We start from the raw sequence: 19,675 nt of genomic DNA, 5'->3' as shown, positions 1-19,675 counted from the left end.
GGCTTTAAATTGCAACCATTTTAGTCACATGTGCCCAAAATGTAATCTGTGTAACTTCAAAATATTTGGAGCAACAAATTACTGTGGTGTGTGAGCAAAAGTCATGACATTAGCCTCTATGTTGTATCAGTTATCAATTCAGTATGTTTGAATGTATCTTGAAGGGTCAGGCAGAAGGAGAGGCTGAGGGAGAAAAAGGTCAGCAGGCAAGTTTAAGTCATAGAGAGCAAGGAGAGACAGAAGAGCTGCAGCAAATGGATCAAGAGGCAGAGGAAGATCAAGTTATTAGAGAGAGAGGAGAGTAAACAGGCCAAGAGAGGGAAAATGATGAAGCAGCTGCAGCAACTCATTCTACTACAGGGTTTGATTGGTGACAAAGACACAGGGCCCAGACAGCTGAAGCTGAAGAGCTATCCAGATGACTGTTTTGGTACACAGAAGCGAGCATTTCACCGCAGCTGGTTTGAAAAGCACAACTGGTTAGAATATTCAGTCAGTCAGTGGCTGTGTCCCAATTCAGGGTCTGCACGCTTGAAGTACGCATTTCAAGTGCGAGTACGTCACCGCCACGCAACGACGGCTGTCCCAATTCAAAGTGTACTTCAAATGCATACTCCAAATGCGCCGTCGCTTTCCTCAAATATCAAGCGTGGTCCGCTGCACGCTTCGTGGTCCCATATATCCCACAATCCATAGCGCGGCAGTGGGTGTGGATAATTTTGCCGCAAAATACGGCAGAAGGGAGCGGCCGAAGAGTGAACTGTCAAAAGTAAGTACTGAATATTATATCACTTATTTATGTGCGAATGTTTAAGAACATTAAAACATTACTGTTGGCCACATGTCGGCAAAGTTATGTGACATTAGTGATGTTTGCACTTTCAGCGTCAGCTTGGTTTTAAAGCCTCTACTTCTAAATATATATATAGTTGACCTTAATCTTACAGAGAATGTGATGATTTTATGGATAATTAAAGTCAGTCATATATCCACAAACACAACAAGCTGAAAGTCAGTGATGCTGCTCGGTTTGCAGTCCTGAATATCACGGCACAAGCAGGATTCACTGCACTGTTAATGTTAGCTATGTTATATTGCTGCCTCTGTTCGGTGGTGTCGAGCCAAACGGACTTTAACGTGTGTTTGAACGAGCTGACGGTTCACTCGTTAAGCTGAAAGAAAGATGCTTTAATCACAGGAGTCACACATGTGTCCACTGGACCATCTGGGAACTCTTCTTGTTTAGCACTCGTAATAACACAAACACTAAATCCTCCTTCTCTTGTGCTGTTTTGTAGCAGTGTGTACACCTGAGACTGTCACCTGTCTGTCTGTCCTGCACTCTCTCTCTGTTTCTTTCTCTCTGATTGTGGAATAAAAGTATGAACATGTATTTATAAGTTACACTTGTGTTTGAATCCTGCAGCTTATCACACATTTGATTTCCATGTGTGACAACTGCAAGTGTCCAGAGTGAGGACAGACTGATGGACCCACTGCTGCACATCATCTGTGAGGCTTTGCACCCCTGATGATCCACCAGGACAAACTCAGCAGTGTGTGAGGAAGAGGAGGAGGAAGAGCCAGCAGCAGCTGACAGATGGAGAGAATAGACAGACTGTTCCCTGTTTGTGAAGGACTGCTAGGAAAGTTTAACATAACTAATTGTCTGTCCTGAATCAGTCTTATTAGGTAATGTTCAAATAATGTTATCATCCCAGTGTTTTCAGTGTGGGAGAAAGTACTCAGGGCCTTCAAGTTACACACTATGAAAGGCAGCAACAAGTTTCATATTCAGAAACCTAAAGTATGTATCAGCAGCAGAATGGAGCTAAAAATAAATGTTTGTTTCAGTTCTATGAAGCTTTGAGTATTTTGGATCAGTAGCACTGCTGTGTTTGTTGCATCATATTGCTGTAATTGTTATATGCTTTATATATTCTGAGCTAAGTTGATCTATAGTGTTACATCATATTCTATAAGGATGTTATGTGTTTGTATACTTTCTGCCCAGTTTGACCCATTTAGCAGAAGTCAGCCTGTTTAAGGCTCTGATATCTATTCTGTATGACTTAAAGCAGTTATGACATGCTCTGATTTTCTCACCCAATAAAGGAATATTTCATATATCAGTCTACTCTTCATTCTATCAGAAACAGTTATCACAGCTCGTACATTTTCTTTTTACACATATATGTAAGCATTGAGCCAAATTTAGTAATGCCAACATATTAAAATAACAGTGTTTGTCTCTTATATATAATACATCTGTATATACACTGTCAGAGATACTTGTCTTTGAGTGAAGATTTAAGGTGATAGGAAATATAAATAACTGCTACTTGCATCTTTGACCCAGAGTTCAAGCTCATATATATATATATATATCTACAGGGAGTGCAGAATTATTAGGCAAGTTGTATTTTTGAGGAATAATTTTATTATTGAACAACAACCATGTTCTCAATGAACCCAAAAAACTCATTAATATCAAAGCTGAATGTTTTTGGAAGTAGTTTTTAGTTTGTTTTTAGTTTTAGCTATTTTAGGGGGATATCTGTGTGTGCAGGTGACTATTACTGTGCATAATTATTAGGCAACTTAACACAAAACAAATATATACCCATTTCAATTATTTATTTTTACCAGTGAAACCAATATAACATCTCCACATTCACAAATATACATTTCTGACATTCAAAAACAAAACAAAAACAAATCAGCGACCAATATAGCCACCTTTCTTTGCAAGGACACTCAAAAGCCTGCCATCCATGGATTCTGTCAGTGTTTTCATCTGTTCACCATCAACATTGCGTGCAGCAGCAACCACAGCCTCCCAGACACTGTTCAGAGAGGTGTACTGTTTTCCCTCCTTGTAAATCTCACATTTGATGATGGACCACAGGTTCTCAATGGGGTTCAGATCAGGTGAACAAGGAGGCCATGTCATTAGTTTTTCTTCTTTTATACCCTTTCTTGCCAGCCACGCTGTGGAGTACTTGGACGCGTGTGATGGAGCATTGTCCTGCATGAAAATCATGTTTTTCTTGAAGGATGCAGACTTCTTCCTGTACCACTGCTTGAAGAAGGTGTCTTCCAGAAACTGGCAGTAGGACTGGGAGTTGAGCTTGATTCCATCCTCAACCCGAAAAGGCCCCACAAGCTCATCTTTGATGATACCAGCCCAAACCAGTACTCCACCTCCACCTTGCTGGCGTCCGAGTCGGACTGGAGCTCTCTGCCCTTTACCAATCCAGCCACGGGCCCATCCATCTGGCCCATCAAGACTCACTCTCATTTCATCAGTCCATAAAACCTTAGAAAAATCAGTCTTGAGATATTTCTTGGCCCAGTCTTGACGTTTCAGCTTGTGTGTCTTGTTCAGTGGTGGTCGTCTTTCAGCCTTTCTTACCTTGGCCATGTCTCTGAGTATTGCACACCTTGTGCTTTTGGGCACTCCAGTGATGTTGCAGCTCTGAAATATGGCCAAACTGGTGGCAAGTGGCATCTTGGCAGCTGCACGCTTGACTTTTCTCAGTTCATGGGCAGTTATTTTGCGCCTTGGTTTTTCCACACGCTTCTTGCGACCCTGTTGACTATTTTGAATGAAACGCTTGATTGTTCGATGATCACGCTTCAGAAACTTTGCAATTTTAAGACTGCTGCAGCCCTCTGCAAGACATCTCACTATTTTTGACTTTTCTGAGCCTGTCAAGTCCTTCTTTTGACCCATTTTGCCAAAGGAAAGGAAGTTGCCTAATAATTATGCACACCTGATATAGGGTGTTGATGTCATTAGACCACACCCCTTCTCATTACAGTGATGCACATCACCTAATATGCTTAATTGGTAGCAGGCTTTCGAGCCTATACAGCTTGGAGTAAGACAACATGCATGAAGAGGATGATGTGGACAAAATACTCATTTGCCTAATAATTCTGCACTCCCTGTATATATATATGATAATCTTACAATACATATAATATTGTCCATATTATATTAACATTACCACAGTGAGATGACTTTAGTCTCATGAACAACATTAGCTAATTATTATTTACTAACTAATCTTGAAATGACTGTTCAGTACAGAAATGAAGCCCAACAATCATGTTTTACAGTCCCGTGGTCTCAACTAATCAAAGTGATGTCATGACAAAAATGAATGACCAACAAAACATTTTTTCTCCATACGGTGCGTACTATAAGTACGAGAAGTGCGGAAGTGAGAGGTTTGTGAAATGGGACGGTCTAGCCTTCGTCGTGCTGCTCAGGTAGCCTAGCAACCATGATACTAACCGCGAGAAACGTTTCATACAGCATTGTTTGACAAAAATGAAGGAGAAAAAATGTTTTGTTGGTCATTCATTTTTGTCATGACACAACTTTGATTAGTTGAGTATCTGAGGCTGAGACCACGGGACTGTAAAACATGATAGTTGGGCTTCATTTCTGTACTGAACAGTCAGTTTAAGATTAGTTAGTAAATAACAATTAGCTAATGTTGTTCATGAGATTAAAATCATCTCACTGTGGTAATGTTAATATAATATGGCCAATATTATAGTATTGTCAGATTATTGTGCTATACATATATATACACACATGGTACTGTTAAGGGTTCAGATATTGAGGAGGAATCCAAAATAATAACCACTGATCTGGCCTGGTGCAGTTAGACGAAGATTTTAATGTACACACATGTGGAGTCCAACACTGTGCAGATTCGGTGTTGAACTGTCTTACAATAGTCAGAACAAAGACTTTATAGGGTTTCTGTTGCCAGGCAGATCCAGTGCAGCATACGTCAATCCAACACCACAAACGTTCAGTTAACTTTGAACACAGTTTAAAAGAACATTGTCTTCGGCTCGACCCCAGGTGCTTCCTGTCACCATCCTGCCCAGGCTTATCTTCTGGAACATCAGGCCCACGTTCTGCACAAACTGTCACTCATGCAGGCACAATTTTGCAGTTGCAAGCAAACCATGATTAAACTCTTCCCTATATAAATGAGTCTAATACTGTGTGTGTGTGGGTGTGTGTGTGCTGTCCTTTATTTCACCCTTCACTTCATCAGCTAAACCTTGTAACCTTTCCACCAGACAGAAGGCCAGCACGTACACAACTGAAACTATGTGTGTGTATGTGTGTATGTCTGTACATGTGTGATCGTTATCAGTGATATTCGTCACTGATTGAAGAAAATAAGAACAACCCCAGGTTTCTCTTCAGCACTGTAGCCAGGCTGACAAAAAGTCAGAGCTCTACTGAGCCAACCATCCCTTTAACGTTAACTAGTAATGACTTCATGAACTTCTTCACAAATAAAATTTTTATCATTAGAGAAAAAATTACCAATAATCATCCCACAGATGTAATATTATCTACAGCTACTCTTAGTACCATCGATGTTAAGTTAGACTCTTTTTCTCCAATTGATCTTTCTGAGTTAACTTCAATAATTACTTCCTCCAAACCATCAACGTGTCTTTTAGACCCCATTCCTACAAAACTGCTCAAAGAAGTCCTGCCATTAATTAATTCTTCGATCTTAAATATGATCAACCTATCTCTAATAATCGGCTATGTACCACAGGCCTTCAAGCTGGCTGTAGTTAAACCTTTACTTAAAAAGCCATCTCTAGACCCAGCTGTCTTAGCTAATTATAGGCCAATCTCCAACCTTCCTTTCATATCAAAAATCCTTGAAAGAGTAGTTGACAAACAGCTAACAGATCATCTGCAGAGGAATGGCTTATTTGAAGCGTTTCAGTCAGGTTTCAGAGCTCATCACAGCACAGAAACAGCTTTAGTGAAGGTTACAAATGATCTTCTTATGGCCTCTGACAGTGGACTCATCTCTGTGCTTGTCCTGCTAGACCTCAGTGCTGCGTTCGATACTGTTGACCATAATATCCTATTAGAGCGATTAGAACATGCTGTAGGTATTACAGGTACTGCACTGCAGTGGTTTGTATCATATCTATCTAATAGACTCCAGTTTGTACATGTAAATGGAGAGTCCTCTTCAGACACTAAGGTCAATTATGGTGTTCCACAGGGTTCAGTGCTAGGACCAATTCTATTTACATTATACATGCTTCCCCTAGGCAACATCATTAGAAGACATAGCATAAATTTTCACTGCTATGCAGATGACACGCAGCTCTATCTATCCATGAAGCCAGGTAACACACACCAATTAGTTAAACTGCAGGAATGTCTTAAAGACATAAAGACCTGGATGGCCGCTAACTTTCTGCTTCTTAATTCAGATAAAACTGAGGTTATTGTACTCGGCCCTGAAAATCTTAGAAATATGGTATCTAAGCAGATTCTTACTCTGGATGGCATTACCTTGGCCTCCAGTAACACTGTGAGAAACCTTGGAGTCATTTTTGACCAGGACATGTCCTTCAATGCACATATTAAACAAATATGTAAGACTGCTTTCTTCCATTTGCGCAACATCTCTAAAATTAGAAATATCCTGTCTCAGAGTGATGCTGAAAAACTAGTTCATGCATTTATTACTTCCAGGCTGGACTACTGTAATTCACTATTATCAGGAAGTCCTAAAAACTCGCTGAGAAGCCTTCAGCTAATCCAAAATGCTGCAGCAAGAGTCCTGACAGGGACTAGAAAGAGAGAGCATATTTCTCCTGTTTTGGCTTCCCTTCATTGGCTTCCTGTTAAATCCAGAATTGATTTCAAAATCCTGCTCCTCACATACAAGGTCTTAAATAATCAGGCCCCATCTTATCTTAATGACCTTGTAGTACCATATCACCCTATTAGAGCACTTCGCTCTTGCACTGCAGGCCTACTTGTTGTTCCTAGAGTATTTAAAAGTAGAATGGGAGGCAGAGCCTTCAGTTTTCAGGCCCCTCTTCTGTGGAACCAACTTCCAGTTTGGATTCGGGAGACAGACACTATCTCTACTTTCAAGATTAGGCTTAAAACTTTCCTTTTTGCTAAAGCATATAGTTAGGGCTGGACCAGGTGACCCTGAATCCTCCCTTAGTTATGCTGCAATAGACGTAGGCTGCCGGGGATTCCCATGATGCATTGAGTTTTTCCCTTCCAGTCACCTTTCTCACTCACTATGTGCTAATAGACCTCTCTGCATCGAATCATATCTGTTATTAATCTCTGTCTCTCTTCCACAGCATGTCTTTCATCCTGTTTTCCTTCTTTCACCCCAACCGGTCGCAGCAGATGGCCGCCCCTCCCTGAGCCTGGTTCTGCCGGAGGTTTCTTCCTGTTAAAAGGGAGTTTTTCCTTCCCACTGTCGCCAAAGTGCTTGCTCATAGGGGGTCATATGATTGTTGGGTTTTTCTCTGTATTTATTATTGTGCTATCTACTGTACAATATAAAGCGCCTTGAGGCGACTTTTGTTGTGATTTGGCGCTATATAAATAAAATTGAATTGAATTGAATTGAATTGATCCTCACGCTGCACCTTAATTGACCTCAGCTTAAGCAACCAGGCTAAGGCCATCCTGTGTGTGCCGATCTTGACTTATATGTAAAATGTATAAAACAAATGTTTCAATCTAATACAACTACTTAAAGCTTAATCAAAGCTTAATCAAAGATAAATGCCTAATAAAATAACCTGCTCAAAATACTTGCACTCAGACTCGGCTTTCAGTTTCACTTCTGCAAGCCTTGCAGAAGTGTTTCCTGTCTCATTTTGGCACAGAGTATATTTCCTGTCCCTGCAGCTCCGTCTCTCACCCGCTGAAGACTTCAGTGAAAAAATATAAAAACATTCAAAAGCCTTTAAAATTATAGATTCAACTCAACAGTTTAAAGTGGTTCTTACTGGACCTGTAATAAAGACTAATATAATACCAATATATTTGAACATCTGAATGCATCTGAATGCAACATCACTATTAATAATGAAATGGTAATGATGATTATAAAAATAGCAGCAAATAATAGCAGTAAAATATTTCTACTCTTCACAGTATATATATATATATATATATATATATATATATATATATATATATATATATATATATATATATATATATATATATATATACATATGTAGAAGGTATATATAGATGGTATATATATATATAGAAGTAGAGGCTTTAAAACCAAGTTAATGCTGAAAGTACATTAACTTGGTTTGCGCCGTTGATGGAGTATGCATTTGAAGTACACTTTGAATTGGGACAGCCGTCGTCGCGTGGCGCTGACGTAATTGCACTTAAAATGCGTACTTCAAGCGTGCAGTCTGTTGTGGAAGTTTTCCATTTAAATAAAGCCTGCAGACGAGCGGTGAGCGGTAGCTAACATTCTTTAATCAAAACACACAGAACAGAAAACCAAGCTTGTGGAGAGCCTGCATGACCGCGGGGCAGGGTCAGCAGAGTCTCACTGAGCCTAGCATGGCTCTCAGTTAAATACCTTCTTCAGAAACAAAAGGCAGTACAGCTGTTTCACACCTTAAGGTTCACACTCGCTTGCTACCTCCCAGAGTCCTCGAAGAGACAAAAGACTCTTCCTCTGGAGTGGTCTGCTTCCCCCCAACTTCCTTCTTACAGTATGGGTGTCAGACATGTTAAAATCCAGTGCCACCAAGGCATTATACAATAAAATAATGTGATTAATACACAAGTAAAAGAAATTCCTATACAATCCCACCCTTTGATTCTTAAATCAAGAATCACATTAATACCAGAATTTCTTTCCTGACATTCTGTAATCACATCAACATTATTTTACACTTAAAGGAGTTTCACACTGTGTATCCTCACTTCACTGTTCTCCCACCACCCTTTGTTCATCTTTAATCCTCCCCACAATCTAAGCTCTCACATGCAAATGGCAACAACAATGATACAGAGGAAAGGCCTTCTCCATAGTGTCAAAGTACTTTGCATGGCAAAGTGAAGCAGCATTAGGTGGTCATTCTCAGTCCCAGTCATGGCTCCTGGTGTCTGTGCCATTTACAGAGTCATAATTCCAACTCTGGTCTCCCTCTGTGCTGTCACTTTTGGAGGTTGGCACGCTCTCTTCATCCCTCTATTTCTGTTCCAACACGGCTGTAGATTTAAGGCAGAGCACGTTGTACACCTTAGCTGTCTTCCTCAACGTCAACGGCGAAACTCTTTCATTTTATTTTAAGATTTTGCTGTTCAAAATCTCCTCGTGACAATCATTTGGAAGCCCAGTGGTGCAACCCACTGTCGTTTGTCAGCTGTCCTGCAGATGGTCCCTGCTCTAACTGGTCCTGGTGAAGCATTATCTCCTCTCTGCATCTGCACCTCAGTCAATCCTTCCATATCCCTCATGTCACGGTCCCTGAAATTTAAAAATGAAAGCTCCCCGGAAAACCCTCTTGTGCCCTATTGTCAGCTTATCACACTTAGACATGCCCAATAAAGTTGTGCATTGTCTCTTAAAAATTCCCAGGGCTTCTACCCTGGAGTAGTTTCACTCCAGGCCCTGTCGTAAGAAAACATTAGCCAGTGGTGTGATTAGATCATATGATTAACCCTCTGCTGTGGAAAAAATTAGATGTTAGCGCAGTGCATCTGTATGCACACTTTCTCACAGTGACCTCTGCACTGTAAACAATACAAGGTCATGAATAACACACCGCTGGTAAATTCACAAAGACACAGAAAGTGGCAATTAAGAGGTTAAATCAGCACGGCCTAAAAGCTCATGCAACCCAGGATGTTGCTGTCACCTTTCTGTTCCTGTAAAAAAAAAAAAAAAAACATACATACATCCACCCTTTTGTCAGGTCAAGGCGGAGGTGCAATCTTGCATACTGGTGTCAAGTCAGTAAAGCATTTGTCAGTCCCCATTTTTTAATTGCTGACAGTAGAACCTCTCGTGACGCAATAAGTTTCTACTGCCAGCAATGACGTCATTTCAAAAAGAAAAAAATTTTTTTAGACTGGATTACCTCGCTGAATCCTTTTTGGCAGGGACTTGTTTTCTGATTGTCCCAAATAAGTGGCTTTCTCCCGAGCCCATTTTAATTTTGGGGGGGGAGAAACTCACTTGCGATTGTTCAACATGTTGTGTAGCGCTTTCGATGCCGATCTTGCAGGCCTGCATCAAAAAGAGGAAATTGCCAAACAAAAAATCTCAGTGCACTGTTAAAAATCGAAACAATATGAAGGCCTCTTTTTAGAAGTTGTCTGAGCATGCTCTCTTAGAATGATGGATCAAAACAAAACTAATTGTCAGGTTCAAAGTGGTACCAAAAGAAAATGCATCAGTAAATCTCCCAAACTTTCATCCACCAGTCACACACCTCACACAACAATATTCTATTAGATAATGAGTTCTGTTTTCCCCCATGTAACCAGATGTATGTCATGATAAGACCTCCCCCACACATCAGAAACAAGAAACTCAATAATCTATTAGTCTCCACTCATCTCCTCTTTGCGGTGCTCCAGACACTTTTCAATTCTCCACGCAAGGCAGTCGTTTTTCTTCCCAGTTTCCTAAACCCAAATTTCATTTCCCACACTAAAACAGCCATGTCCTCCCCTGCTCCTTCCACTGTGGTCTCATCTCATCTCTCCCCCCTTGCAGCAGTCCAGTGAGAGTCAGTTGTCTTTCAGCTTTGTCCTGTGTTTTCCACTGTCTCATCTTGCCATTTTGCTCCAAAAGTGGAAAATGTCCAACTCAGACAGTCTTTTCAAAGGTCCATTCACACACAGTGAAGTTGCAGCTCGTTCGAAATGCACATCCATCCATCCAGTCATGATGATGCCATTTTTCTCCTTGCTGTCGCTGTCTTGCACAGCTGCTGCTGCTGAACCTTTTCTTCACTGCTCAGGACACTGCTGTGAGCTCTTGATAACCATCTCGTTGTTCTGGAACTGCATTTCTTGTCTTCAGGCAGAGATTCTTGGAGCTTGTGTTCTCAGGGTGACAAACACATGGAAATTAAGCTGTAAAACAATTCATCCAAAACTTGGCTTGAGTGTTTCTAATGATGTTAACCTATAATTTTCTTCCAACTGCTGCACGTGGAAAATTGATCCGGGTCTGCTCTTCACCTGCAAGTGACATGCTGAGACATTTTGATCATTGTTCTCATTGCTTAAAAAAACACGTCTCCCCTCTCTAGTTCTGAAACTCCCCTTTCTTAAAAACCCAGAGAGATTGTAGTTGTTCTACATTGAAAATCACCAAACCCTCTTCCTATTTTTATTGCTTATTTTTATCAACAATTCTGGTAAAAAAAGAAATTTTGTGTGTGTCCACCCTAGCGGAGCTGGTGGCCTGCAGTACCACCCTCTTCCGCTAGTTGGAAACAACTTTTACACACATTTCTACACTCCTCTCTTTTTTTTCTTTTCTTGTTTTTTGTTCCCCATTTTCAACATTTTGAACCCCATTTTTCACTGTTTTTACACACACATTAACTTTTCCCACACAACCATTCTCTGCAATCTTACACACCACACATTTACTCAGTTCTTACCATACAGTCACGCATTGAGTTTTGTCTCTGGCCGCCTGGTGGAAGGCCTGCCGCTTTACTGGATCCAGTTTCCCTTTACATTCAGCGCGTCCTCTGCAATGGCCTTCTTCCCTTACCGGCAGAAAAGTGCTAAAATACCGTCATTTCACGCACTGTAGTACGCAGAAATGATTCCCAACAGTGTACCCGAACCGCCGTTCCTGTGGCGTACTTGGACCGATCACAGGTCTGGGCCGGCTTCTCCCCAACTGCGTGCTCGAGCCAATGTCCTTGTGATGGACCGTACCCAACACAAGCCTGGGGCATCAAACCGCCAGGATTTTTCCTCCGGAGACTCGAACTCCGGGGTCAGCCAGCGTTCCCCCCTCGGCCAGACAAAACTCTCCATGACTGTATACAAGTTAGCTATCACTCACCCATCTGCAGGAGTCCCCTCAAAGTTGATGGTCTCTGGGGTGGCTGAAACACACGGCTCCGTGACTCTTCCATTTCCTTCGCTTCAACAGCTGATAGGACAAAGGTACCTTTTTCCTCAGGGGTGATCAGCCCGTCCACGGAACCGTTGTTCAGCGACCACATGGACCATCCCATCCTCGTCGCCATTTTGTTGTGGAAGTTTTCCATTTAAATAAAGCCTGCAGACGAGCGGTGAGCAGTAGCTAACATTCTTTAATCAAAACACACAGAACAGAAAACCAAGCTTGTGGCGAGCCTGCATGACCGCGGGGCAGGGTCAGCAGAGTCTCACTGAGCCTAGCATGGCTCTCAGTTAAATACCTTCTTCAGAAACAAAAGGCAGTACACAGCTGTTTCACACCTTAAGGTTCACACTCGCTTGCTACCTCCCAGAGTCCTCGAAGAGACAAAAGACTCTTCCTCTGGAGTGGTCTGCTTCCCCCAACTTCCTTCTTACAGTATGGGTGTCAGACATGTTAAAATCCAGTGGCACCAAGGCATTATACAATAAAATAATGTGATTAATACACAAGTAAAAGAAATTCCTATACAGGTCTCTGAATTGGGACACAGCCCTAGTCTCTGGTGTTCTGTTTGTATCTCTCCCTCTTCACTCCCCCCACCATGGTGGCATCTGGTTCCTAGTTCCCGCCTTGTTCTCCACACCCACTCATCACTCACCTGCTGCTCATCATCTATGATTGTTCCTGCCAGTACTTAAGGCCTTGGTGGAGTGCTGTTCTTTGCTGGATTGTTGTATTTACCCCCATTAATGTAGTCCCAGCTCTCTCTTGTGAATCTGTTTGTCTGCCATCGTGTTTCTTGGTTTTCCATTTTCTTCTCTCTGCACAGACCTTCCTGGACCCCCGCCTGTTTCCCGTGGATCCTGTTTGGATGAGCATGAGTGGGAGTGAGTTTCAGCGTGGGACTAGAGTTAGTGTGTGTGAGTCAGTGTGAAGAGGAGTGTAAACTAGTTACCCCTGCCCTGGCCCTTTCCTTTGAATTTCTAGAGCCCCCGTCCCTTCATCACTGTACATATGTATACATTTCACCTGGTGTTGTAAATAAACCTCCCTTTAGTTGCACAGTTCTGAGTCCTGCATTTGAATCATGCCTGATCTGATGTGACAGAGATGGAGATGTGCCGGGAGGGAGCGCCATACTAGAAAGAGATGGTACAAACTAGTTCTTTCCTCTACTTCAATTAGAAGAGATCATCAGGAGGAACATTATTTATTGATATGCAGAATTCATAGTTATGAGGAGACTGAAGAGGCTCTGAAGGACCATTTTTACACAACAATGTGAGAAGTGCTTTGTGATAAAGTGGGGAGGACATTTATGGCGTGATGGATTGCAAAACAGGCTGCATTAATGTATGTTCAGATAATGCTGTACCCACCAGGACTGTACTGTGTTTCACAAATACTAAACCGTGGCTCAGTCCTGACGTCAAGGAGAGTCTGCAAGTCAGGAAACAAAGAGGAACTGAAGAGCGTGCAGAAAACAGAGATTAACACTGTCTGTCAACAGAGGTGGCAAAACACAGACATTTTTACTTAAGAAAAAGTACACATATACTTCTACTTAAGAAGTATAAAAAAATACTTCAGTAAATATTTAAAGTACTGTGAAGTCAAAGTTATAGTCAAATGTATTTATATAGCAGATTTAAAACAACAACCATTGACAAAGCTGCTGTTCAATTAAGATAAAAGAAATAAATACATCGGGAGACATGATAAGAGTTAAGAAAAAGAATCATAAAATTAGAAGATTTGAGTGAGAAATAAGATAAATAAAAGTAATACACCTCATTCTGATTTAAAAGCCAAGGAATAAAAGTGGGTTTTCAGACAGGTTTTAAAAGTGTCCAACGTTGGGGAAGTCCTGACGTGAAGGGAGCTTAGGAGCAGTTACAGCAAAGGCAGCATTAATCTGTTTATCAAACATTAGATTAGAGTCAAAAAAACACTCCTAGGTTCCTTGCAGAAGGTTTTTTATTATTATTATTATGAATTCCTAAAGGGCCAAAGTCACAGCGGTCACAGGGACCAAACACAATCACCTCTGTTTTCTGTTCTTTTAGGTTAAGGAAGTTTAAAGCCATCCATGCCATCCTTAACATCCTCCAAACAATCTAGCGAACCCTTCAGAGGACTCACAGATTTACGTTTCAGTGGCAGGTAAATTTGCGAGTCGTCTGCATAGCAAGGGAATGAGATCCCATGTTTTTTAAAAATTGAACCCATAGGGAGCATATAAATAGAAAAGAGAACTGGACCAAGATTGGACTCCTTGAGGACCCCACAAGAAAGTGAGGCTTTTGAGAATGATGTATCCCCCAATCTAACAGAAAAACTTTGGTTGGACAGGTAAGATTTAAACCACTCCAAAGCAGCCTTTGATTCTGACACAGCGCTCAAGCCGAGAGATAAGAATCCCATGATCTACGGTATCAAATGCAGCACTGAGGTCTAATAATATTAAAATGACAAAATCTCTCAAGTCAGTAAAAGTTAAAAGGTCATTAAAAACTTTTACAAGAGCAGTTTCAGTGTTGCGATGCGTTTTAAAACCAGACTGAAATTCTTCACTAATGCCATTTTTATCTAGAAAGGTCTGGAGCTGAAGAAGGACAACTTTCTTTAGGAATGTCTGGACTGACAACCAAACATACCAAGCTTCTGTGTTTGAGCCAGAGACTGCACTTGTGGGTGAACAATACAAACATTTGTACATATTTCTTATATCAGTAATGTAACTTGCAACAAAACGTTCTGGGAAGCTTAAACTTAGTTTCAGAAGTGTATAATAAATAATAAAGTTTATAATAAAGTCATAATAACCTGATATTTAGAATCTCCATATATCATTTCCTTTATGCTTATATGTTGTCAAACAATGGCAGTAAGAAACATAGTGTTAAAATAGCTCTATATAGCATTATCTCTTTAACCTTAAGATTCATCTTGAGAAGAGGTCAAAGGTCAGTTATCGTTATGGGGTCTTGCTATATGTTATGACACAAACATAGCACAGTTGTAAGTATCATAGTTTCTAGGTTCTAAGGCTTTTTGTCAGTTTAATAGTGAGCTTTACAAGATTGATTTTCGTGCCAAAGGTTGGCACAGGCCTAAGTTCGCTTATGACCTCTAGAGCTGGAAACAACCTCAAGCAATCCTAAGGGTAATCAGCACGGCTAGCATTTTAAAAACATTTATTAAATGTTGTCATTGCTGACATATACCTGTTTAACAGCATGGTGAGTAGCGAGAACGCTAAGTTATTGTTAGCTTAAAATGTCAAAATGTAATATTAGCATGAGCTACATGCTGATGTTATTCACTCGGGGCGATCGAATAACATTAGGCGATCGTTGGCAATTCGTCTTGTAACCGGAAGGTTGCCGGTTCGAGCCCCGGCTCGGACAGTCTCGGTCGTTGTGTCCTTGGGCAAGACACTTCACCTACCGCCTACTGGTGATGGCCAGAGGGGCCGATGGCGCGATATGGCAGCCTCGCTTCTGTCAGTCTGCCCCAGGGCAGCTGTGGCTACAACTGTAGCTTACCTCCACCAGTGTGTGAATGAATAGTGGAATTGTAAAGCGCTTTGAGGGTCCCGAAAAGCACTATATAAATGCAATCCATTATTATTATTGTTACTAAAGCAAACATGTCAGTTATGATTGAGATTGATTTGATTTTCTGCTTTCTAATATCTGTGTTTATTTCTGGATATACCTATACCTACGTGGTTAGTATACATGCTACATAAAGGCTGACAGAGGCAGTAAGTGTAAATGACCATTAATTAACTGTACATTACGTTGCGGTGAGCTCCATTCATATAGTTATATCATGTGCACGTGCACAGGCATGTTGGCAACCGTAACCATAGCCTGCCGAGGGTATATAAATGCTGCACAAGGTTCCATTCCTCCCTTTACACTTGCTCGTGGACTTGTTTCGACCTGCTCCAACCTCAGCCTGTGGAAAGCTAAGTTTTGCAAAACATTTTACTGTAAGCGGATTTTACTTGAAAGCGACAACAAGTACTTCATCTGTGGATCGTTTGTACTTGTTTTTGTTTTTCAAGTTTGAAGATGGCTCGCCGTGGACCCCGACTCATCGACAGCCACCTGGACTTCGCTGCAGGTACGTTTGAAAATTTCTTTAAATTTAAATGACTGTAATAATTTAACAAGTTCCAGTGTGAATATCAAGTTTAACGTGATCAAATATGTGTATTCCAAGATTTTTGCCGGTAAATTGTTTGTATGCTTTAAATTTTCCGGGAGAGGTGTAGAAATTATTAACGGCTGGTGTATGAATTTGAAAAAAAAGGTGTTACTTTGATTTGAAGGCTTAAAATTTGACACTTTTCTTTAAAATGAAATGGTTAAAAATAGCTTAATGGACTAAAATTTGTAAAATGCCTGTGGTAACGGCATCTTCAGGGTGTCATGGCGTCAGAACGCGCAGGTGTAAACACACAGATCCCGGTGACCGGTCCCTCCTAACATCCTTTTCTTCTCCGGATCAAAGGCTTTATTGACATAAACTATAATTTTTTTCTCTGCTGCAAAACACAAAGATAAAAAAAATAATCCAAATAAAACAATATCAAAAGAATATGAAAACAGTAGTAATAATGGTATCTTATGTTACGGTAATGCTTTTAATCTTATTAGATAGCAGAGAGATATATTGTACACAGGGATATTTACACAGGGATAGCATGTTTACCACAGATTAGATGCATCTGTCCTTATGGCAGATACAGTCCTTGTGCACATTTCTAAAAATGTGGATTCTGAGTTAAGAGTTTCTGTTTGTTTGTTTATTTTTCACTTGACCAGCATTTTCAGACATACCTGCAGAGCTTTGTGTGTGTGCAATTTTTACTCTTGCCAAGGAGGTTGTGTTTTTATTAAAAAATAATAATTTTTTTACATTTAGGACATGAGATTGGTACATGTGGTCTAAATGTTACATTATGGTTTGCAAACACATATTTAACCTCTGAGCTTTTTTCAAAATGTGTGACATTGTGAATTGTAAATAAAACAGGAGAATGAGCTGCATGGTTAGTTATAAATTTACTGTAGTATATTTATATAATAAGTTACTCATGTCCGGCTATTTACAAATTAATATCTATTATCCATTACCTATTCCAACATAGTGTTTGCATAAAGGCTTACAAAGAACAAATAAAACAAATTGAATGTACACAAAATACAATAGTGTCACCTTAAAAGTACACAGAGTGAGCTGACTTGGTGGAGGTTTGGTGGTCTTCTATTAAAAATCTTCACTTAAAGATTTGAACTTAGTTAACTTAGTTGTTTTTTTCTTGCATGAAGTGTCATTCAGTCTGACATAAATGTAGCCTAAAATGCTTTTCTCTCATCCTCTGCTCAAACTAACAGATGTAGGTCTGTTGCTTTAACACTGAGTGTTTATTTCATTCCTAATGTTATTTTAAAAATTGTTTCCTCACATGGCGTCTTGACTATGTGGTTGAACGCCCTGCAGAAGAAGGCCTTCCCGAAGTCATCAGGATCCTGGATGACAGTCTCCAGAGCCCCACCTCTTCTGGTGAAGCTCAGGACACTGATACCCAGCGTATCAGTGAAGGTGAGTGTGGTGAGTATTTTCCCACTCTCTCACCCTCCTCCTCTTCTGATGAAGCTCAGGACACTGATACCCAGCGTATCAGTGAAGGTGAGTATGGTGAGTATTTTCCCATTCTCTCACCCTCCTCCTCTTCTGATGAAGCTCAGGACACTGATACCCAGCGTATCAGTGAAGGTGAGTATGGTGAGTATTTTCCCACTCTCTCACCCTCCTCCTCTTCTGATGAAGCTCAGGACACTGATACCCAGCGTATCAGTGAAGGTGAGTATGCTCCTTCCTCACCTCTCTCATCTGCTTCCTCAGATGCTTCCTCTGCTGCTCCTTCCTCACCTGCTCTCTCATCTGCTTCCTCAGATGCTTCCTCTGCTGCTCCTTCCTCACCTGCTCTCTCATCTGCTTCCTCAGATGCTTCCTCTGCTGCTTCTTCCTCATCTGCTTCCTCTGCTGCTTCTTCCTCTGCTGCTTCTTCCTCAGCTTCTCTCTCATCTGCTTCCTCAGATGCTCCCTCTGCTGCTCCTTCCTCAGCAAAGAGAAGCAGAGAAGACATCTACACCGAAGAGGTAAGTGCAAAGAGGTGCAAGGTAAGTGACCAGTTTGATGCCCCTTCAACATCCTCAGGTAGTTTTGCAGTAAGACGTTTCTGGGAGAGGCCTTTTGAGCTTTCGCTTGATGACAGTGACTCTGATTAGTTTATGTTAGAACATGTTTTTAAACTTTGTAACTCTTGTATTATTGTATTGTATTGTTTTTTTTGTTGATATGTGACATTAATATTAATATTACATTGTGACTGAAAGGTAGGTTTTAGTTGTTATTACTTCCATTTTCTTAATATCACAGGTAACTTTTAAATGAATAATATATGTTTTTCCCAAGCCCCAATTCACCATGCAGGACAAAGGTAAGTCTGTACTTAATGTCAACACAAATAAGTAGAAAAGGTTTAAAAATGATGCAGTGAACTGACTGTAGTCTCTTGTTTACACTTTTTCTCTCCAGAATTCAGCACTTCAGACACTCAACGTCCAAGATGGAGCTAACACCCCACCAGAAGACAGCCTTACCCCGACCAACCCGATGAGAAGGATGGATGACCAAGTGAAAAACTGGAGAGTGGTGCTGTGTTCCAACTATGTAGTTATCACCTCACATTGACAACAAACTGTCTTGAAGACTAAATTCTTCCAATAGTTGGTATAAATCATCGTCCTATGTCAGCAGCACTGTAGGTTTAGCTTTATTTATATTTTTCATGTGTATACGTTGGGTTTAAAATTGCATTTTAACATCATACATACTGTGAAAATGGTGTTTTGTGTTAAAATGACGTCTTCTTGTGTTATTGCTTTGCAGGGAAGCTGAGCGTGGACAGAGCTGCACAGAGGACCAAGGATCCACTCTCAGCACTTCATACCTGACTGGCCACAGCACCACCCCTCCTCACCTGGGTGAGGAGGGCCCTGACCCCACCTCCACAGAGGGAGTTGTGAACATGCACTTCTGTGTCGGTGGGTTTAGGAGCCTCCTCACACACACACGGATGAAGACTGTCACTGGAAGATGTCTCCATTGCATCAGCAGGACGTAACCATTTGTAAAATATTGCAGTTTGTGATGTTTTATACATGTTTTTATTGCTTCATTTCAAACTAGGAGATATAAAATAAACCAATTTTCATAATATTTTCTGTGTATTTAGTTGTTTCTTAATGTTATTTGGAACATCATTGCAACCTGTCAGCTTTTTATTGAGGATTTAGAAAGTTGCCGGTGGCCCGAGTGTGTACAGTGGGGTGTTGTTTTTGTCACATGGTGAAAGTGACCTGATGGGGAGCAAAAAGAACAACTGAACAATTTGGGGATTCACAGACTTTGGTAATCGTTAAAAAAAAATGAAGAAAAATTGTTCTGTGTGAACTAAAAGCTCAAATATAAACCATCCTGACACACTGACACAAATGATCTGCTATCTATTAGCAGGACAGTGTTTCATGAGCCTGGGTGAAGCTAATTTGCATGAGTTTAACCTCCTGGTCAAAAACTTGCATGACTCAGTTAGCGTTGTAACTTCTCCTGTTTATTTATTAATTTGC

General features: G+C 40.8%; 1 protein-coding gene and 1 long non-coding RNA gene across 3 annotated transcripts; one reads left to right on the top strand and one right to left on the bottom strand.

Annotated features, from left to right (window-relative positions):
• Positions 1-12,573: 12,573 nt before the first annotated feature.
• Positions 12,574-15,473, bottom strand: LOC112844585 (uncharacterized). Its single transcript, XR_003217315.1, has 3 exons — positions 15,414-15,473; positions 13,343-13,403; positions 12,574-12,826 (listed from the first exon to the last, which is right to left on the bottom strand). It is a non-coding gene; the product is annotated as an uncharacterized LOC112844585 (long non-coding RNA).
• Positions 15,474-15,911: 438 nt separating this feature from the next.
• On the top strand, positions 15,912-18,379 carry LOC109200604 (lisH domain-containing protein C1711.05-like). 2 transcript variants are annotated; one of them, XM_025904214.1, is made up of 2 exons: positions 15,912-16,097; positions 17,481-18,379. In XM_025904214.1, exons 1-2 carry the CDS (start codon positions 16,046-16,048, stop codon positions 18,269-18,271), a joined length of 843 nt encoding a protein of 280 aa, XP_025759999.1. In that variant the 5' UTR covers positions 15,912-16,045; the 3' UTR covers positions 18,272-18,379. The 2 variants fall into 2 exon arrangements, with proteins under 2 accessions (XP_025759999.1, XP_025759998.1); XM_025904213.1 differs by having other exon boundaries at positions 17,448-18,379.
• Positions 18,380-19,675: the final 1,296 nt, after the last annotated feature.

The sequence above is a fragment of the Oreochromis niloticus genome, unplaced genomic scaffold (assembly GCF_001858045.2).
Source record: "Oreochromis niloticus isolate F11D_XX unplaced genomic scaffold, O_niloticus_UMD_NMBU tig00000355_pilon, whole genome shotgun sequence".
Lineage (NCBI taxonomy): Eukaryota > Metazoa > Chordata > Actinopteri > Cichliformes > Cichlidae > Oreochromis > Oreochromis niloticus.
This window is presented reverse-complemented; position numbering and strand designations above follow the sequence as displayed.

Coding starts and splice junctions, on each gene's coding strand:
- LOC109200604 (XM_025904213.1), top strand. CDS start 16,046: ATGGCTCGCCGTGGACCCCGACTCATCGACAGCCACCTGGACTTCGCT. Junction 16,098..17,447: donor CCACCTGGACTTCGCTGCAG/GTACGTTTGAAA, acceptor GTTTCCTCACAT/GGCGTCTTGACTATGTGGTT.